This window comes from Eurosta solidaginis, chromosome 4 (assembly GCF_040869045.1).
Source record: "Eurosta solidaginis isolate ZX-2024a chromosome 4, ASM4086904v1, whole genome shotgun sequence".
In the NCBI taxonomy this organism is placed as follows: Eukaryota; Metazoa; Arthropoda; class Insecta; order Diptera; family Tephritidae; genus Eurosta; species Eurosta solidaginis.
Window position 1 is genome coordinate 5,989,190 of NC_090322.1, and position 16,267 is coordinate 6,005,456.

Consider the following 16,267-nt stretch of genomic DNA (forward strand, 5'->3'; position numbering starts at 1 on the left):
GTTTTTACAACCTAGGGATGGTCTAGGAAAAAGTATCGGAATCTCTAGAATCGAGGGATTTCCGCCGTTTTGTTTTTCAATGAAAAATTTGCTAAACGAAATTTCCGCAAGCTTACTAAACAAAAAGTGGTATTTTTCAAAATTCATGCTTTTTTGTTTGTCAGTTGAACAACATTTTTTTTTTTTTTTTTGATATTTAAATGAAAGAATTTGGAAACGGACTGATTCCAGTAGAAAATCATCTCAAATCATTAAGCATGTGAAATGCTAGGACTCGGAGAATAAAAACAATATTTTTGATATAGCGTCGGTCTGTATCGGAAAACATGAGGGAATTTTCCCGTCCGAATGAGGGAAAACGGAAGAATTCAACTCACTTCGCGGGATTTTGAAATTTGCGCGAGTGAAGTTTGCAAACAGTTTTAGAATTGTTCCTACACATAAACAAGTTGCTTAAACCAATTTCCTTGGTTGTGCCCCGCTTTACATCATTTCCGGTTAACGCCGATCGACACAAAGGCATGGTTTTTCAGTGCACGCTTAAACTACAGTTAAAGTTGACTAGATTTTACTCTGACACCTTGGACGCTTAAAGGGCTAATTAAACTTCCTTAACCCTAACGCCATAGTCGTAACCATACCCATATCCATATCCGTCTCCAATGTGATCGATTAATGGTGCCTTAACCTAAAAATCATGAAAATTTCATAAAAATGAAGAAAACGCAAAAAATTACAAACATATTCCACAAACAATAAGTCTCTTAGTCATAACGTATCTAAAACAATGAATAAAATTTACAAAAAGTTAAAAGTCAACCCAAATATTTTTAGGTTATGGATATGACGAGAAACCAAAAACCAATTGGTTGGCTATGGTATGGTTATGGCGTTAGCGTTATGGTATGGCACCATTAATCGATTACATTGATTTCCATAAGGTAGGTTCGATCAGCTGTTTTATCTGGTTATGGTTTTATGGTTATAAGTCACCATTAATTGGCCCTTTAATTAAGATTAGCAGTAAAACTATGTGTTATCGACCAACGGGACAAGGTTGAACTCCAGTCAATTCAATTAGATATAAGGGGGACTCATGTAACCGTATAAATGCCTTATAAAGTGTGTAAACGTATAAATTTATCTAGTTTACGCACGAGCTGTCAAATTTTGTATGAAAAATCATTTACACAATTTGTATAAATTTACGCGCACATTTTACCGTGTAAACGTGATAAACTCAAAGGAATGCAACCTTGCAGACATAACAGCTGATAAAAACTATTTGCGTTTGCTAAAAAGTTAATTCAAGCAATGGAGGAGGTAAAATAAACAATTGTCACGCCTATTAAAATGCATCCCTACAAGTTCAACACTGACAACACGACTCTACCGGCGTCACTAGTAAACGAATATCTCCGAAGAGCGGTCATACGAGTACGAGCAGTGCGGTTTCATATAAAATATCACATATTAATTCATAACTCTGTAATCACAAATACCTTTGCTATAAAATGATTACTAATTATATCTACTAATTTTAACTAACATTTGAACGCTTTTATTAGTAAACGAACATCCTGATACGTAAGTAATATATCGTGTATATACATGTGTGTCGACATTCGGTATATATACGACAGTTCAGAAGTAAGATTGAACTACGCCTACGAACAGTGCGAAAATTTGTGAAGTTATTAATTTAAAATATTAATGAAATGTAAAACTGCAACAAGCGTTATCAAAACTAAATAACCAAACGGGTTTAATTGTGAAAACGCGTGAAATAGAAAGTTTCATTGTCAAACGTTTTAACACGAAACATAACCACACATTTTGTGAGACTCCGGCAAATTTTAGGGCTCCAGCGACATACGCTTTGTAGCTGCGCTCAACGGAAAAATTCGAATTGGTAGTTTTGCAATTCGTGCATACATACATCAATTGTCGCATCCCTTTGTATTTTCGTTTTATATTTGGTTTGTGTTTCATTATACGCATTCGCTAACGTTTCAAAAACCGTGTCTATATCTATCTCGTACTCGCACGTGTGTCATTACTAATCGCTCGTACATTTGTGTTGTCGTGTATACAACTAACATCGAATAAAGCAATCAAAACAAAATGTCGAAAATAAATATCACTTTAAAAGAATTGCGAAAGAAATGCAAGGACGCTGGTTTGCCAACTTCTGGCACGAAAAACCAACTCCTGCAACGTTTAAATCAGGCATGCTTAACGAACGAAACGATATCATTTCGTTACGATAATCAACGTTAATAAACGAAACGAAGTCATTTCGTTTCGTTTATTAACGTTAAGAACGACAAATTAACGTTAATTTGACGATCTTAACGTTAATAAACGAAACGAAGTGACTTCGTTTCGTTTATTAGCGTTGATTATCGTAACGAAATGATATCGTTTCGTTCGTTAAGCATGCCTGGTTTAAATATAAATGAAGAAAATAATCTTAGCGAATATGAAAGTGAAGCGGACGAAGTCACTATGGTAGAACGTATATCTGCGCTCGAGAAAACTATTGAGCGCCTAGTAAATAAACAAACAACAACAAATGTAAATGCGCGAGTGAATTCGCGTACGCAAAATTTCGAGCCGACAATATCGTCATCACCCGTTACACCCGTGTATACGTGTAATACAAATATGCAACCAACAACAACAACAACGTATGTAAGTGGCAATTTCATGCCGCAGTGGCAGAGGGCAGAGATACCAACTGCACCGTTTCAACAAATTCCAATTGGAAGCAATGTTTTTCATGCAAATAGTGTTCCAATCCCATTGTATTCCGAATATTCTTCTTATAAGATCAAAGATATTGTTGAGCTATTACCTGATTATAACCCAACAAGCGAAACATCTTTAAATTCAATACAATTCGTTAAACGTGTTGAAATGCTGAAAAATGCCTATAATTGGCAAGAAAGTGCCATAATTTTTGCTGTGCAACAAAAAATGCGTGGTGCCGCAAAATTATGGATCGATTCACTACAGTGCGCGTTTGTAAATTGGCCACAGTTTGTAAACAAATTCTTAACAGATTTTCCGTGTACTATTAATGAAGCGGATTCGCATATAAAACTCTCGCGAACAAAACGTCACCAAAACGAATCGCCGGTTGAATACTTTTATAAAATGTTAGCACTCGGAAATAAAGGTGGGTTAACAGAATCTAGTATTGCGCGACACATTATAAATGGTGTAAACGATAACGATCTTAAACGCAAAATATCGAACGAATATACGCGGTGTCAAGATTTGTTGAAGGACATAATGAGTTACAATGTTTATAACGACGTACAACAAAGTGCATATAAACCAAAAATAAGTTATTCCACAACAAAATCGCAACCAGTAGTTGTGAAAGAATCCGTCGATTCGTCTAACAATAAACAAATCCCGCGTGCAACAAATAATCTAAAGTGCTATAATTGTGCTAAATTCGGTCACTTAGCTATTAATTGTACAGAGCCACAGAAAAAACAAAGGTGTTCAAAGTGTCAACGCACGACACATAGAAGTGAAGAGTGTCTGGTCCAAAAGAAAGATATCGTAAACACAATAGAAGCTCCGGTTGTTTATAAAAATGTAAAAAAAAATAACGATGGTATCGTGAAGAATATAAGCGTAAATGGTCATGCCACAAATGGTTTCGTCGACCCAGGTAGTACCCGTACGCTAGTACGAAAAACATTTGCTAACCGTATAGGAACACTCAAAAACGTAATAACAGTGCTACGAGGTTTTGGTGGTGGAGAATACATTTCCACTTGCGTAATGAATGTATTGTTAAAGATTGATGATCACGCATTTGAAGCAAATCTAGTGGTTATTAGTGACGAGCTAATTTCGGAAAACGTACTCCTCGGGAAGGATGTACTGTGCGGTTCGAGTACGCGTTTAATAATTGAAAACGATGAATGTCGTATCGAGCAAGTTCGTAACATAACTAGTCCACACGGGTTAAATGAAAAAGAGAATCAACAATTCGAAAACGTACTAAACGAGTACAGAGGAGTGTTTGCAAGTAATATCGAAAATATTGGAAAATGCGGGGTTTCAAAAATGAAAATTGTTCTAAAGAATGATACGCCGATTCAGTTAAAACCATATCGAGTTCCGTTTGCTAAACGTCCGATAATATCGCAAATAATTTCGGAGTTGTTAGAAAATAATATAATTCGTCCGAGCGAATCTTCGTTTTCGTCTCCAGTTGTTTTAGTGGAGAAAAAGAACAAAGAGCATAGACTCTGCATAGATTACCGTTGCCTTAACAAAAACACAGTGAAACAACCATTCCCCATGCCGAACATGGAGGAACAGTTTGCGCAACTCGCGGGTAACCGGTATTTTAGTACTCTCGACCTCCGTATGGGCTATCATCAGATAGAAATCGATGAGCCGTCAAAACAATATACCGCGTTCGTAACGTCAGATGGACACTTCGAGTTTAACCGTATGCCTTTCGGTCTCGTAAACGCGCCGGCGACTTTCCAGTTTATAATGAATAAAATCGCGGCTAAAATGAATTCGGGCGAAGTTGTAATATATTTAGACGACATCGTAATACCAAGTAAAACTGTATGTGAAGGACTGCTACGTTTAGAGCGGTTCCTAAAACTTTTAAAAGAAGCAGGACTTACACTACGCCCTGATAAGTGTAAGTTCCTGGCAACAGAGATTGAGTACCTTGGACACGGCATTAACGAGAACGGCATTACACCGGGACTACATAAGGTCAACGCCATAAAGAATTTTCAACGGCCTACCAATGTAACGGAGGTAAGAAGATTTTTAGGTCTCACGGGTTTCTTTCGAAAATTCGTAAAGGACTATTCAATTTTGTCGAAACCACTCTGCATTTTACTAACTAAAAATAATCAGGACAAATTTACTTGGGGTCCTGAGCAACAGCATGCTTTCGAAACATTAATTTCCCTACTAACGAATGAACCAATCCTGGTGTTATATGACTACAATGCCCAACATGAAGTACATACCGACGCAAGTAGTGTTGGGTTAGCAGGAGTACTTCTACAATCAACCGATGGGGGTGAATTGCGGCCCGTATTTTATTATAGTCGTCATTGCACCGATACCGAAACTCGATACCACAGCTACGAGCTCGAAGTTCTCGCTGTTGTGGAAACACTACAACGTTTTCGCATATACCTACTAGGAAAACCATTTCGTCTTGTAACAGACTGCTCTGCAATCGCGCAAGTAAAGCAGAATAAAGAACTTAAGTCCAAAATAGCACGCTGGTGGCTAAAATTACTCGAGTACGATTTTGAATGCGTACATCGTCAAGGTAGTAGGTTACAACATGTTGATGCATTGAGCCGAATGCCTGACCAACCTGCTAGGGAGGTTGAGCCAGCTGGATTCGTATTGAACGTAAATATCGACATGAATGATTGGCTCCTTACGATGCAAATGCAGGACGAAAAACTACGACAACACATAAATAATTTAAATGGTACAGTAAAGTCATCGCAAACACAAGCAATAAAATCAGAATATCAACTACGTAACAACCGTTTGTATAGAAAACAACCTGGTGGTGCAAAATTTGTTGTACCCAAAGGTGTACGCTGGCGCATTGTTCAATTATGCCATGATCAGACAGGTCATCCCGCTCTTGAAAAAACGCTCGAACGCATTCAACAGACGTACTGGTTTCCAAATATGAGAAGGTACGTAAAGAGCTATATAGCTGCTTGTATAAAATGCTGCTATCAAAGACAACGTACTGACAAAAGCGAAGGCAGCCTCTATATCGACGCTATTAAGCCAATTCCGTTCTATCGTATTCATATAGATCACCTAGGTCCCTTTATTCGCAGCAAGCGAGGAAATAGCTACGTAATTGCTATTTCTGATGCATTTAGTAAATTTCTTGTTGTAAAGCCCGCTCGCGATACTAAAACATTGCACGTTCTTAAGTCCCTTAACGAAATGTCATCGTATTTTGGTCTTCCATCGCACATCGTAACCGATAGAGGAACATCTTTTACTTCGAAAGCCTTTGAAGATTTTTGCAATGAAAATAACATTAAACACACAAAAACTGCTGTTCGCACACCTCGTGCAAATGGTCAGGTTGAGCGCGCGAACCAATGTATTCTAACATTTCTGCGAACTACCACCGAAAATCCGAAAGACTGGGATCTGCAATTGAGAGATCTCCAATGGTCAGTTAATTCGCGTAAAAATGCTACGACAGGTTTTAGTCCAAACGAACTTGTCTTCGATTTTAAACTCCGAGACGTCGTATCTAACGAATTACTTGCCGCCATACATAGTGATATCGACGAAGAGCCATCAAAGTTGACTGCTTTAGAAAAACGCAATCAAGCCGAAGTCAACATTGTCAACGAACGTGAGAAATGGAAGAAACGTTTCGATCAACGACATAAAAAGCCAAAAATATACACCGAAGAAGACCTAGTTGTAATAGAGAATGAACCACCTTCGACGGCTGAATCAAGAAAGCTTGAGCCTAAATACCGTGGGCCATACATAGTTCGAAAAGCCCTGGGAAATGATCGCTATTTATTGGAAGACATCCCAGGTTACCAAATAACAAACAAGAAATTTTGCTCCGTTTACTCCTCCGATAAGATAAAACCTTGGTGTAGCAATAGCCCTGAACTTGAATCCGACTACGAAATCGAGGACGATTCAGGTCAGGAATAGCCGAGCTGTCACGCCTATTAAAATGCATCCCTACAAGTTCAACACTGACAACACGACTCTACCGGCGTCACTAGTAAACGAATATCTCCGAAGAGCGGTCATACGAGTACGAGCAGTGCGGTTTCATATAAAATATCACATATTAATTCATAACTCTGTAATCACAAATACCTTTGCTATAAAATGATTACTAATTATATCTACTAATTTTAACTAACATTTGAACGCTTTTATTAGTAAACGAACATCCTGATACGTAAGTAATATATCGTGTATATACATGTGTGTCGACATTCGGTATATATACGACACAATTCTTTTGTAATTTTTCCATTTTTATATATAATCTATTGTATTTCAGAACACAAAACAAAAATCCAAACGAAGAAGAGTAAATCCATCACACCGATGGACAGAATCAGAAAATATGGATTTAATTGAAGCAGTTGCTGACGCAACTAGAGGCCGGCCGGAGTCTTTTGAGGTATGTATACAATTGTTTTGAGTGCATTAATTGCTGATAACTAAAAGTAATCTGTTTAAAGTTTAACATATGCGGTAGTCGACTTAACCTGCCCAATATTGCTGCCACCAGCTCGACTAACTTTCAATTTAGCTGCAATATTTACCAGCCTTGGCCAGGAGCAATGTGTCGCATATTTCTTTACATATTTATATGTGATTGTTTATTGCGTATTTTATGCCAACTTGCACTGACCCAGCGTTGCTGTTACATGTTTGAACTAAATATCGCCGTTCAGGCTGGGACAGTCTGTTGTATACATATGTACATGTGCATAATTGTGGCCGTATGTATGTACGTTGATTTTGTGATTCATTTACTAGGATTCTATGGTCTACCTACTTTGGCAAAATGATGTAAATACTTATATTCAAATATTTTGCTATTTCAGAAGCCGACAGCCGAACGCTTCTACACAAGAATAAAATCAATGGCAAGCAGTCTAGGACAAATAGAATGGATGTCATTAAAATGCAAAATGAGATACCTCAAGGCATCGTACGTGTCTGCTCTCGATTGGAAGAACAAGACGGGGTCTGGTTTGTTGGCCAGTGGTGACGAGTCTAGTGTGACAGCATACATACAAAAAATATGCCCAAATTTCGATATGCTTGCTGATATATTTGGGCAGCGCAAAAATGTAAGCCCGCCGTTTATTTTCGACAGCCAAATTGATACGCAAATTTCAGTGCAATCGTATTTTTGTTTAATGAAATTTCACATTTTCAGTTCTTTAATTTAAAATTTTTTATTACAAAATAAAAGCGAATTCAAATGCAATGAATTTTAAAAATTAATAAATATGAATAATTACAAAATGGATTGTGGAGTTTTCCAAACATATAGCAAAAATTAATGTGTGTGTGTGATTTTGTAGAGAGAGTGAGGGGAATAGAAATAAAAATTAGAACAGGAATAGGAATAAGGATAGGATAAGAAACAGAGGCAGTGGAAAAGACGGAGAAAAATTGGTGGGAGGATGAAAATTGGGGAGATGAAGAGAAAGAAGAACAAGAGAGTAAGTGGAAGGAATAAAAAGGAAGAAGAGAGGTTGGTATGGTTATAGGTGTACAGAGAGGGATAAGGATAGAAATGTGTAGTTCTGTTAATGTGATGCGTGCATAAAAGTTAGAATAGCACGCCGTTTTGCTTCATCCTCGCTGCTAGACCAATTTGGTGTTTCAGGCCCCTCTTCATCCTCGCCACCAATATCACCCTCAGTTATGTCGGTTATGTCAATGTTATCGTCTTTTTGCTGTATGACAATGTTGTGTAGAATTGCACATACTAGTATCCACCTACAAGCAAATTTAACCGACTCATCATTTCGTATCGTAACTCTGAGCTCTTTTAAACTGTTAAAGCGCTCCTTCAATATACCATAACAATGCTCAATTCTTATTCGATATTGGCTAAATTGGCGGTTAAATGCATTTCGCTCATGCGAAGTCATTTCTGTAGAGGTGGATCTGTAGGGGGTTATAACAGTACTTGTTAATTTATAAGCACTGTCGCCTGCCAGCCATTGTGCACCTGTAAACAAGCTTGAAGCTTGGGTCACTAAACTACAATTGTTGTATATTCTGGCATCGTGGACGCTTCCAGGGAAGCCGAGCACCAAATGACGGATTCGTAGCTTATAGTCGCACACAGCCTGCGCTTTCAATGAATACACATGCTTCCTAGAAAAGTAAGCTTCCGGATCGTCAAGCGGTTTCTCGGCTAACTTTATTTCAGTGCCATCAACATAGCCAATACAGTGGGGCAACTCGTCAAAAGTTTCAGCTACTAAACTTTGACGCTCAGCACTGTCTGGCCAGTACACAAACTGCTGTCTCACCTTCAAAATGGCTTGAAATATTCTGTTCGTCATGTTCTGTATAAAGATTTGGTATTAATTATTATTTTTCAAAAAAAAATTTTAAGTTCTACCTGTATTGCTCCGCCATCGCTAACACCAAACAAACTCGCAATTTTGCTTATCGTGGCACCCTCTCCACTTGAGCCCAGGCGATATAAAACAACTAAAAGTTGCGTTTCTAGCGAGAACTGCTTGCAAGAGCGCGGACCGTTGAATATTTCGTCGTCCTTGATCAAGTCATACAACACTTGGAACGTTGAGCGGCTAACTCGAGCAATTGTTCGAAACCTTCTTTCATCTAAGTCAGGCCATACGTCTTGCAAAAACTGGTGAGATTTAGCGACGGAATGGTGAACAAAGTCACACCCATACCTTATCTCAGTGAACGCTACCATAGCAAACGTGAAATCCTCCCAAATTTCGTCCTCTTTCCTTTTTTTATTCTCTGCAATGAAAATGGTTTTTACACAAGCCATCTGGCCAAAAGCACAAATATTACCGTCATTTTCATCAGAAATCTCCAACATCAGCAAGTCATTTACAAGAATATCTTTGTAGAGACGTTTTAGTTTTAATTTTTCACTTAATCTTGGCATTTTTTAATTAATAATAATAATGAAAATTTTTTTTGACAGTAAAACAGCTGATCGACAATTCAGTTTATCAAGAGTATTACTAGGTGCGTTCATATAACAGCGTGTGTAAATGCATATAATTTTACACCTTATAAGTTTATAAGCTATCATGAGTCCCCCTATAATTTTTCTTAGCGGGCTCGCCACTCGGCAGTAATTTAGTAAACACTCCGAGTGTATTTCTTATCTTATCGGAAAAATTCATCAGCCTTGTACTGCCTTTCGGAGTTGACATAATTCCAATTCCTGCCAATTTGTATAAAAAAAATTAATAACTATAGTTTAAAAAACTAAAAAACATATATTAAGCACAACTCGTTTTGTAGCAAGTTATTTAACCACTGCCGCGAGTCTTCAATAATTGCCGCTAGATGGGCCTATCTATCCTTTGCGCGCCTAGCCTAGAGAGTTACAAACAAGCGTACATACAAGTGAAGCTAATATAAGCATTTTAAAAAGGAGCACCACGAAAATTGGAGGAGAAGCTTAGTCTAAATCTTTTCGGAGGTATTTATTTTTTTAATACAGTCAAACGAAAAATACAAAAAATGCTAGTTTGAGCTTTCAATTATTCTTTCATTGATAATAAAGCACTGTTAACACATATATACAAATTTAAAAATTTTAATAAAAAAATAATAATAATTCAAGTGCATATGCACCAATAGCATCATTAAAATGATTTTTTAAGCTGCGTAGGCAGAAACAGTTTTATTAAGTCGTTCAAATCGCCAAATTTGATTTGTAGTGTCCCCATATCACCAGCTTTAAAAATAATCCACGAAAATATGAGTTTGAGGACCAATTTTTTGCAGAAATTGATTCATGGTCAATAAAAATTTGTTCTGATCTTTTCGTAATTTTTGCTGTTTTCCAACAATAGATCTCGCTAACTTTGCTATGTGCAAGAGAATAGCCATACAATATACTAATCAAATCGGAAACCCGTATCTTAATAGGTAACGGATTTGGAATACGTCAAGATTAACTGGTTTTTTGGTTGCGTAAGAAAAACAAGTGATTGAAACGTAACCACATAATTTCATAGTCATAAAAAGGTCGCCATATGCTGGTAACACTGACTGATAAAGTAGCGTCGCTATATAACCAATGTGACGTTAGGGGCGTCAACAGAACTTTTTATGAACTATCAGTTACTGATTATTAAAAAAAAATTGTCCACATGCGTGTGCATCAACAGATAACGTAAATTACTTGAAGACTAGAAGTACGTGCCAGTTTGAAAATACTTATATTCGAATTGCATGAACCTTTCCGCTGTTTGTGTCAGGATTTCAACAAACATAGCATTGATACCTCCCACACGCTCTTCCTAATACAAAATTGTATACTTGTGGCCTTAATTATTTGAAGATAATAATTCGGTTGGTGGAAACACGTCCTTTCCAACCTCCTATGCAGTGCAGCCGTAATTGTTGTGTGATAATTGTACAGTTGCTGCTCGAAATCGCGTCTATTCCGACAACATTATTAATTAATTAAATGTGATTCAGTTTTGCTCTGCATCACGTCTATTCCGCGTCTGCTATTACCTGCATTAGGCTGGGTCGATTTGTATGGACGAAAGTTAACCGATATCGCGCCATGGATTTTTCGATAGGATTTGGGCTCAGGAAAAAAAGTTCCACCACGCATACCCAAAAAAATAATTTTCGAGCTTGCGAAATTACATTTTTATTTACTTTTTTGAGGTTTTTTTCATGACCTACTAAAAAAATTTTCATATTTTCAAATTTTTTTTTTTAAAACTGTTATGGACAACGTTTTAGCGGACATTTTTGTGTCGGACAGGGTATACATGAAAATTTTACAATCAAATGAAAATTTTTTAGTCGGTCATGAAAAAAACCTTAAAAATCAAAGTCGAAAAAAAGTAAAAAAATGAAATTTCGCAGGCCCGAAAATTATTTTTTTGGGTATGCGTAGTGTAACTTTTTTTCCTGAGCCCAAATCCTATCGAAAAGTCGATGGCGCGACATCGGTTAATAAATCGGCCCAGTCTAATATGTATATTTCTTTTATTATTTTTTAGACAATGAATATCCTATTAATTTCAATATAAAATATTTCCCTTAGAACTAATAAAACTTTTTCTTTTTTTTGCAGGTATGTACTGTGTTTAATTATGTATTGTAAGTATACAAATTCATTTTAATAAATTTAAATTTATTTGTTGCGTCCCCTGAATTGTCGTACGACCTTTTTTTGACCTTATTGTCTTAAACTTTAGATTAGTGCCATGAAATTTAATAAGCTTCATGGATACATACCTCACATCACAGATTGAACGTAGCAATTATTAAATATAGTTTCTAACTTGATGTTTGAGTTAGGTTGAGAATCATAACTGAACTCTTCAGACCCTTTCCCAGAATCATTTAGTGGCCTGCAAAATAAATATTTCTTTTAAGGTCTAGAAAGTTCAATGTGGTCATATTAAATCCTTCCCGAGATTGTCGATTTGGTACCTTAAAGATGATGGATGTGTCTTTATCACTACAATAACAACAACAACAATATTTGCCAAAACAGGCATTCTGATTTACTTTTCTATTCAAACAACATTTGGTGTTAATTTAAGTAAATATCCACATTGTCTAGTCAGGTCATTTGGTTAGTTCTAACTTAAACAAGGCTTCCTAATGCTATTAAATTTTCCAGCCGCAGTATCGCCCCATTGCGCTTGATTTTTTTACTTTTATTTTTTATTTCCTTTTACTTTAATGTACTGAAAGCATAATTAAATACGTTGTATTTCTCTGTGCATTAGACATTTAGTATTGTTAACTTTTTCAATGTTAGAGGTTAAGGGTAACTGAACTTCATTACACGAATGAATAATATTAAATATGTATGCACTTTAGTCACGTTAGCTTAAAGACCATTTCATTTCCGTTTCGAAGGCACCACTTAATCGTTGTTTTTTTTCGACTAAGGCCCACGGCTTTGCTGGTTAATAGTATGTTGGGCGCCATTCTTACATGTAATATTTACATAATTTCCCTAACCAACTGATGATAATGTACAAGGAGTTGTCGCGACGAACTGGCTCCAATATACATTCATTTTCATAATAATTAATATTTCAAATAGCTAAGTTTATTTGTTTGGTTGCAAAAAAGCAAACTGCGTCTGCATTGGAATAAATTACATATAATTGGATTGTCGCTTGGACTAGGACTTTACCCCAATGTCGATAAGCGTGTCATCATGCAATTAGGGTTGCTAAAGGAGAAGTACGGTTGTAGAAAAGGGATGTCATTGATTTATCTAAGTATTCGAGTTGTTAAGTGCCTAACTTTTGCTTTAAAAATGATAAATTACTTTTTATCAGAAATGAGTCTATTTTATCGATATAAAAACTAAATATTTTGTATGGCAATAAAGTACTTTATCATATGAAAACACTTGAAAGAGCTTTCAATGTTTTACACTTTTTGAATGATTGGAAGTTGACATTTAATTATTCAAAATAAATAAGCGTTTTACGGCGAATCCAACCAAATGCAGCATTGATTGCCTTTCCCCGGTAAACGCCGCCAGGTAGAAGTATCAAAGGTGTTTGTTGTTGTTGTTGTATGAAAAATTATCACCATTAAAGTATTAGTAACGTACTAGTCCGACTATTCCGGGAATAACTACGTCGATCCTTTAGGTAATATGCTTCTATAATCTGGAATCCGTTTTATGAAGTACATACCAATAGCATTTAAAGGGTTCAAAAAAGTTTTTAAAATTCGCCTTGTCCGGTATTAGGTTCGATTTGCCTATTCCATCTTACGTTTCTCGCTGCACATTGATTAGTTTGCATACTCTTGCCAGCAGAATATTGATTTCCGGTTTAGTAGTTCTTCATGATGTCTTAAATGGAGTTATCACTGTCCATATTTATTATATTATATAAAACTTTATTATATTATATAAAACTTAATGTTCCAACACGATATCTGCGTCATAATAATCTGTTTGCAGTTGACCTTTGCAAAACAAAGTATGCTGGAAATGAACCTGAACCTGATTGAATTCAAACAAATACTATGCATGTACTATTCATAAATTTTTAAATATTACTTCTTAGTCTGAAAGTTTTGTAAACCATTGACTTAAATAAATAAATAAATTCATAAAAATGAAAATTTCATAAAAATGAAGAAAACGCAGAAAATTAGAAACATATTCCCCAAAAAATAAGTCTCTTAGTCATAACGTATCCAAAACAATGAATAAAATCTACAAAAAGTTATTAAATTCACCAACTCAAATATTTTTAGGTTATGGATATGGTGAGAAACCAAAAACCAATTGGTTATGGCGTTAGCGTTATGGTATGGCACCATTAATCGATAACATTGATTTCCATAACGTAGGTTCGATCAGCTGTTTTATCTGGTTATGGATAAGTCACCATTAATTGGCCCTTAAATTTAGCAATTCTTTAAACATAATTTTATTTTATGCCATTCCCGTTAGATTTATCCTGTCGAAAAATTTAACACGCAGTTTATACCAAAGAACAGCTGATTGCCACGAGCAATTTTTTCATTTCATGTTTCACATCACATCTGGCTTTATATCAAGGGCCAGATTATGCATAACTTGCCCCTTAGTTACTAAATTCTTCCACTAACTTTTCGAGGACTACTTTTTATACTCAGTTGAGCAGAGCTCACAGAGTATATTAACTTTGATTGGATAAACGGTTGGTTGTACAGGTATAAAGGAATCGAGATAGATATAGACTTCCATATATCAAAATCATCAGTATCGAAAAAAAATTTGATTGAGCCATGTCCGTCCGTCCGTCCGTCTGTCCGTTAACACGATAACTTTAGTAAATTTTGAGGTATCTTGATGAAATTTGGTACGTAGATTCCTGGGCACTCATCTCACATCGCTATTTAAAATGAACAATATCGGAATATAACCACGCCCACTTTTTCGATATCGAAAATTTCGAAAAACCGAAAAAATGCGATAATTCATTGCCAAAGGCGGTTAAAGCGATGAAACTTGGTAGATGGGTTGACGTTATGACGCAGAATAGAAAATTAGTAAGATTTTGGACAATGGGCGTGGCACCGCCCACTTTTACAAGAAGGTAATTTAAAAGTTTTGCAAGCTGTAATTTGGCAGTCGTTGAAGATATCATTATGAAATTTAGCAGGAACGTTACTACTATTACTATATATGCGCTAAATAAAAATTAGCAAAATTGGATGAAGAACACGCCCACTTTTTAAAAAAAATTTTTTTTAAATTCAAATTTTAACAAAAAATTTAATATCTTTACTGTATATAAGTAAATTAAGTCAAAATTCAACTCCAGTAATGATATGATGCAACAAAATACAAAAATAAAAGAAAATTTCAAAATGGGCGTGGTTCCGCCCATTTTCATTTAATTTGTCTAGAATACTTTTAATGCCATAAGTCGAACAAAAATTTACCAATCCCTCTCAAATTTGGTAGGGGCATAGATTCTATAACGGTAACTGTTCTCTGTGAAAATGGGCGAAATCGGTGGAAGCCACGCCCAGTTTTTATACACAGTCCACCGTCTGTCCTTCCGCTCGGCGATATCTCGAAAAGGCGTCCACCTATAGACCTAATGCCCACTCCCTCTTAAAATGCTCAGTAACACCTTTCGTTTAATACCCATATCGTACAAACATTCTAGAGTCACCCTTGGTCCACCTTTATGGCGATATCTCGAAAGGCGTCCACCTATAGAACTAAGGATTACTCCCTTTTAAAATACTCATTACCACCTTTCATTTGATACCCATATCGTACAAACACATTCTAGAGTCACCCCTGGCCCACCCTAATGGCGATATCTCGAAAAGGCGTCCACCTATAGACCTAATGCCCACTCCCTCCTAAAATGCTCAGTAACACCTTTCGTTTGATACCCATATCGTACAAACATTCTAGAGTCACCCCTGGCCCACCCTAATGGCGATAACTCGAAAAGGCGTCCACCTATAGACCTAATGCCCACTCCCTCTTAAAATGCTCAGTAACACCTTTCGTTTGATACCCATATCGTACAAACACATTCTAGAGTCACCCCTGGCGCACCCTAATGGCGATATCTCGAAAAGGCGTCCACCTATAGACCTCATGCCCACTCCCTCTTAAAATGCTCAGTAACACCTTTCGTTTGATACCCATATCGTACAAACATTCTAGAGTCACCCTTGGTCCACCTTTATGGCGATATTTCGAAAAGGCGTCCACCTATAGAACTAAGGATTACGCCCTTTTAAAATACTCATTACCATATTTCATTTGATACCCATATCATACAAACACATTCTAGAGTCACCCCTGGCCCACCCTAATGGCGACATTTCGAAAAGGCGTCCACCTATAGACCTAATGCCCACTCCCTCTTAAAATGCTCAGTAACACTTTTCGTTTGATACCCATATCGTACAAACATCTAACACCTAACACCTTTCATTTGATTCCCATATCGTACAAACACATTCTAGAGACACC

At 36.5% G+C, this 16,267-nt stretch overlaps 2 protein-coding genes and 1 long non-coding RNA gene across 7 annotated transcripts in view; 2 read left to right on the top strand and 1 right to left on the bottom strand.

The window, feature by feature from the left end:
* LOC137248879 (serine-rich adhesin for platelets-like) overlaps positions 1-16,267 on the top strand; it is a 157,701-nt gene that overhangs the window by 73,022 nt on the left and 68,412 nt on the right. The window lies entirely within an intron of this gene.
* LOC137248885 (uncharacterized) lies at positions 7,046-7,911 on the top strand. Of its 2 annotated transcripts, none has more exons than XR_010952204.1 (3): positions 7,046-7,207; positions 7,269-7,540; positions 7,638-7,911. It is a non-coding gene; the product is annotated as an uncharacterized lncRNA (long non-coding RNA). The 2 variants fall into 2 exon arrangements; XR_010952205.1 differs by having other exon boundaries at positions 7,269-7,532.
* Positions 8,352-9,845, bottom strand: LOC137247541 (putative nuclease HARBI1). The gene is made up of 3 exons (XM_067778527.1): positions 9,607-9,845; positions 9,179-9,552; positions 8,352-9,122 (listed from the first exon to the last, which is right to left on the bottom strand). Exons 1-3 carry the CDS (start codon positions 9,701-9,703, stop codon positions 8,352-8,354), a joined length of 1,242 nt encoding a protein of 413 aa, XP_067634628.1. The 5' UTR covers positions 9,704-9,845.

What these genes read in the sequence shown, in the direction of transcription:
- LOC137247541 (XM_067778527.1), bottom strand. Translation starts at nt 9,703, where the DNA reads ATGCCAAGATTAAGTGAAAAATTAAAACTAAAACGTCTCTACAAAGAT. An exon ending in GATTTCTGATGAAAATGACG is followed by an intron (nt 9,553 to 9,606) that starts GTAATATTTGTG and finishes TTTTCATTGCAG; the next exon opens with AGAATAAAAAAAGGAAAGAG. An exon ending in GCGATGGCGGAGCAATACAG is followed by an intron (nt 9,123 to 9,178) that starts GTAGAACTTAAA and finishes ATCTTTATACAG; the next exon opens with AACATGACGAACAGAATATT.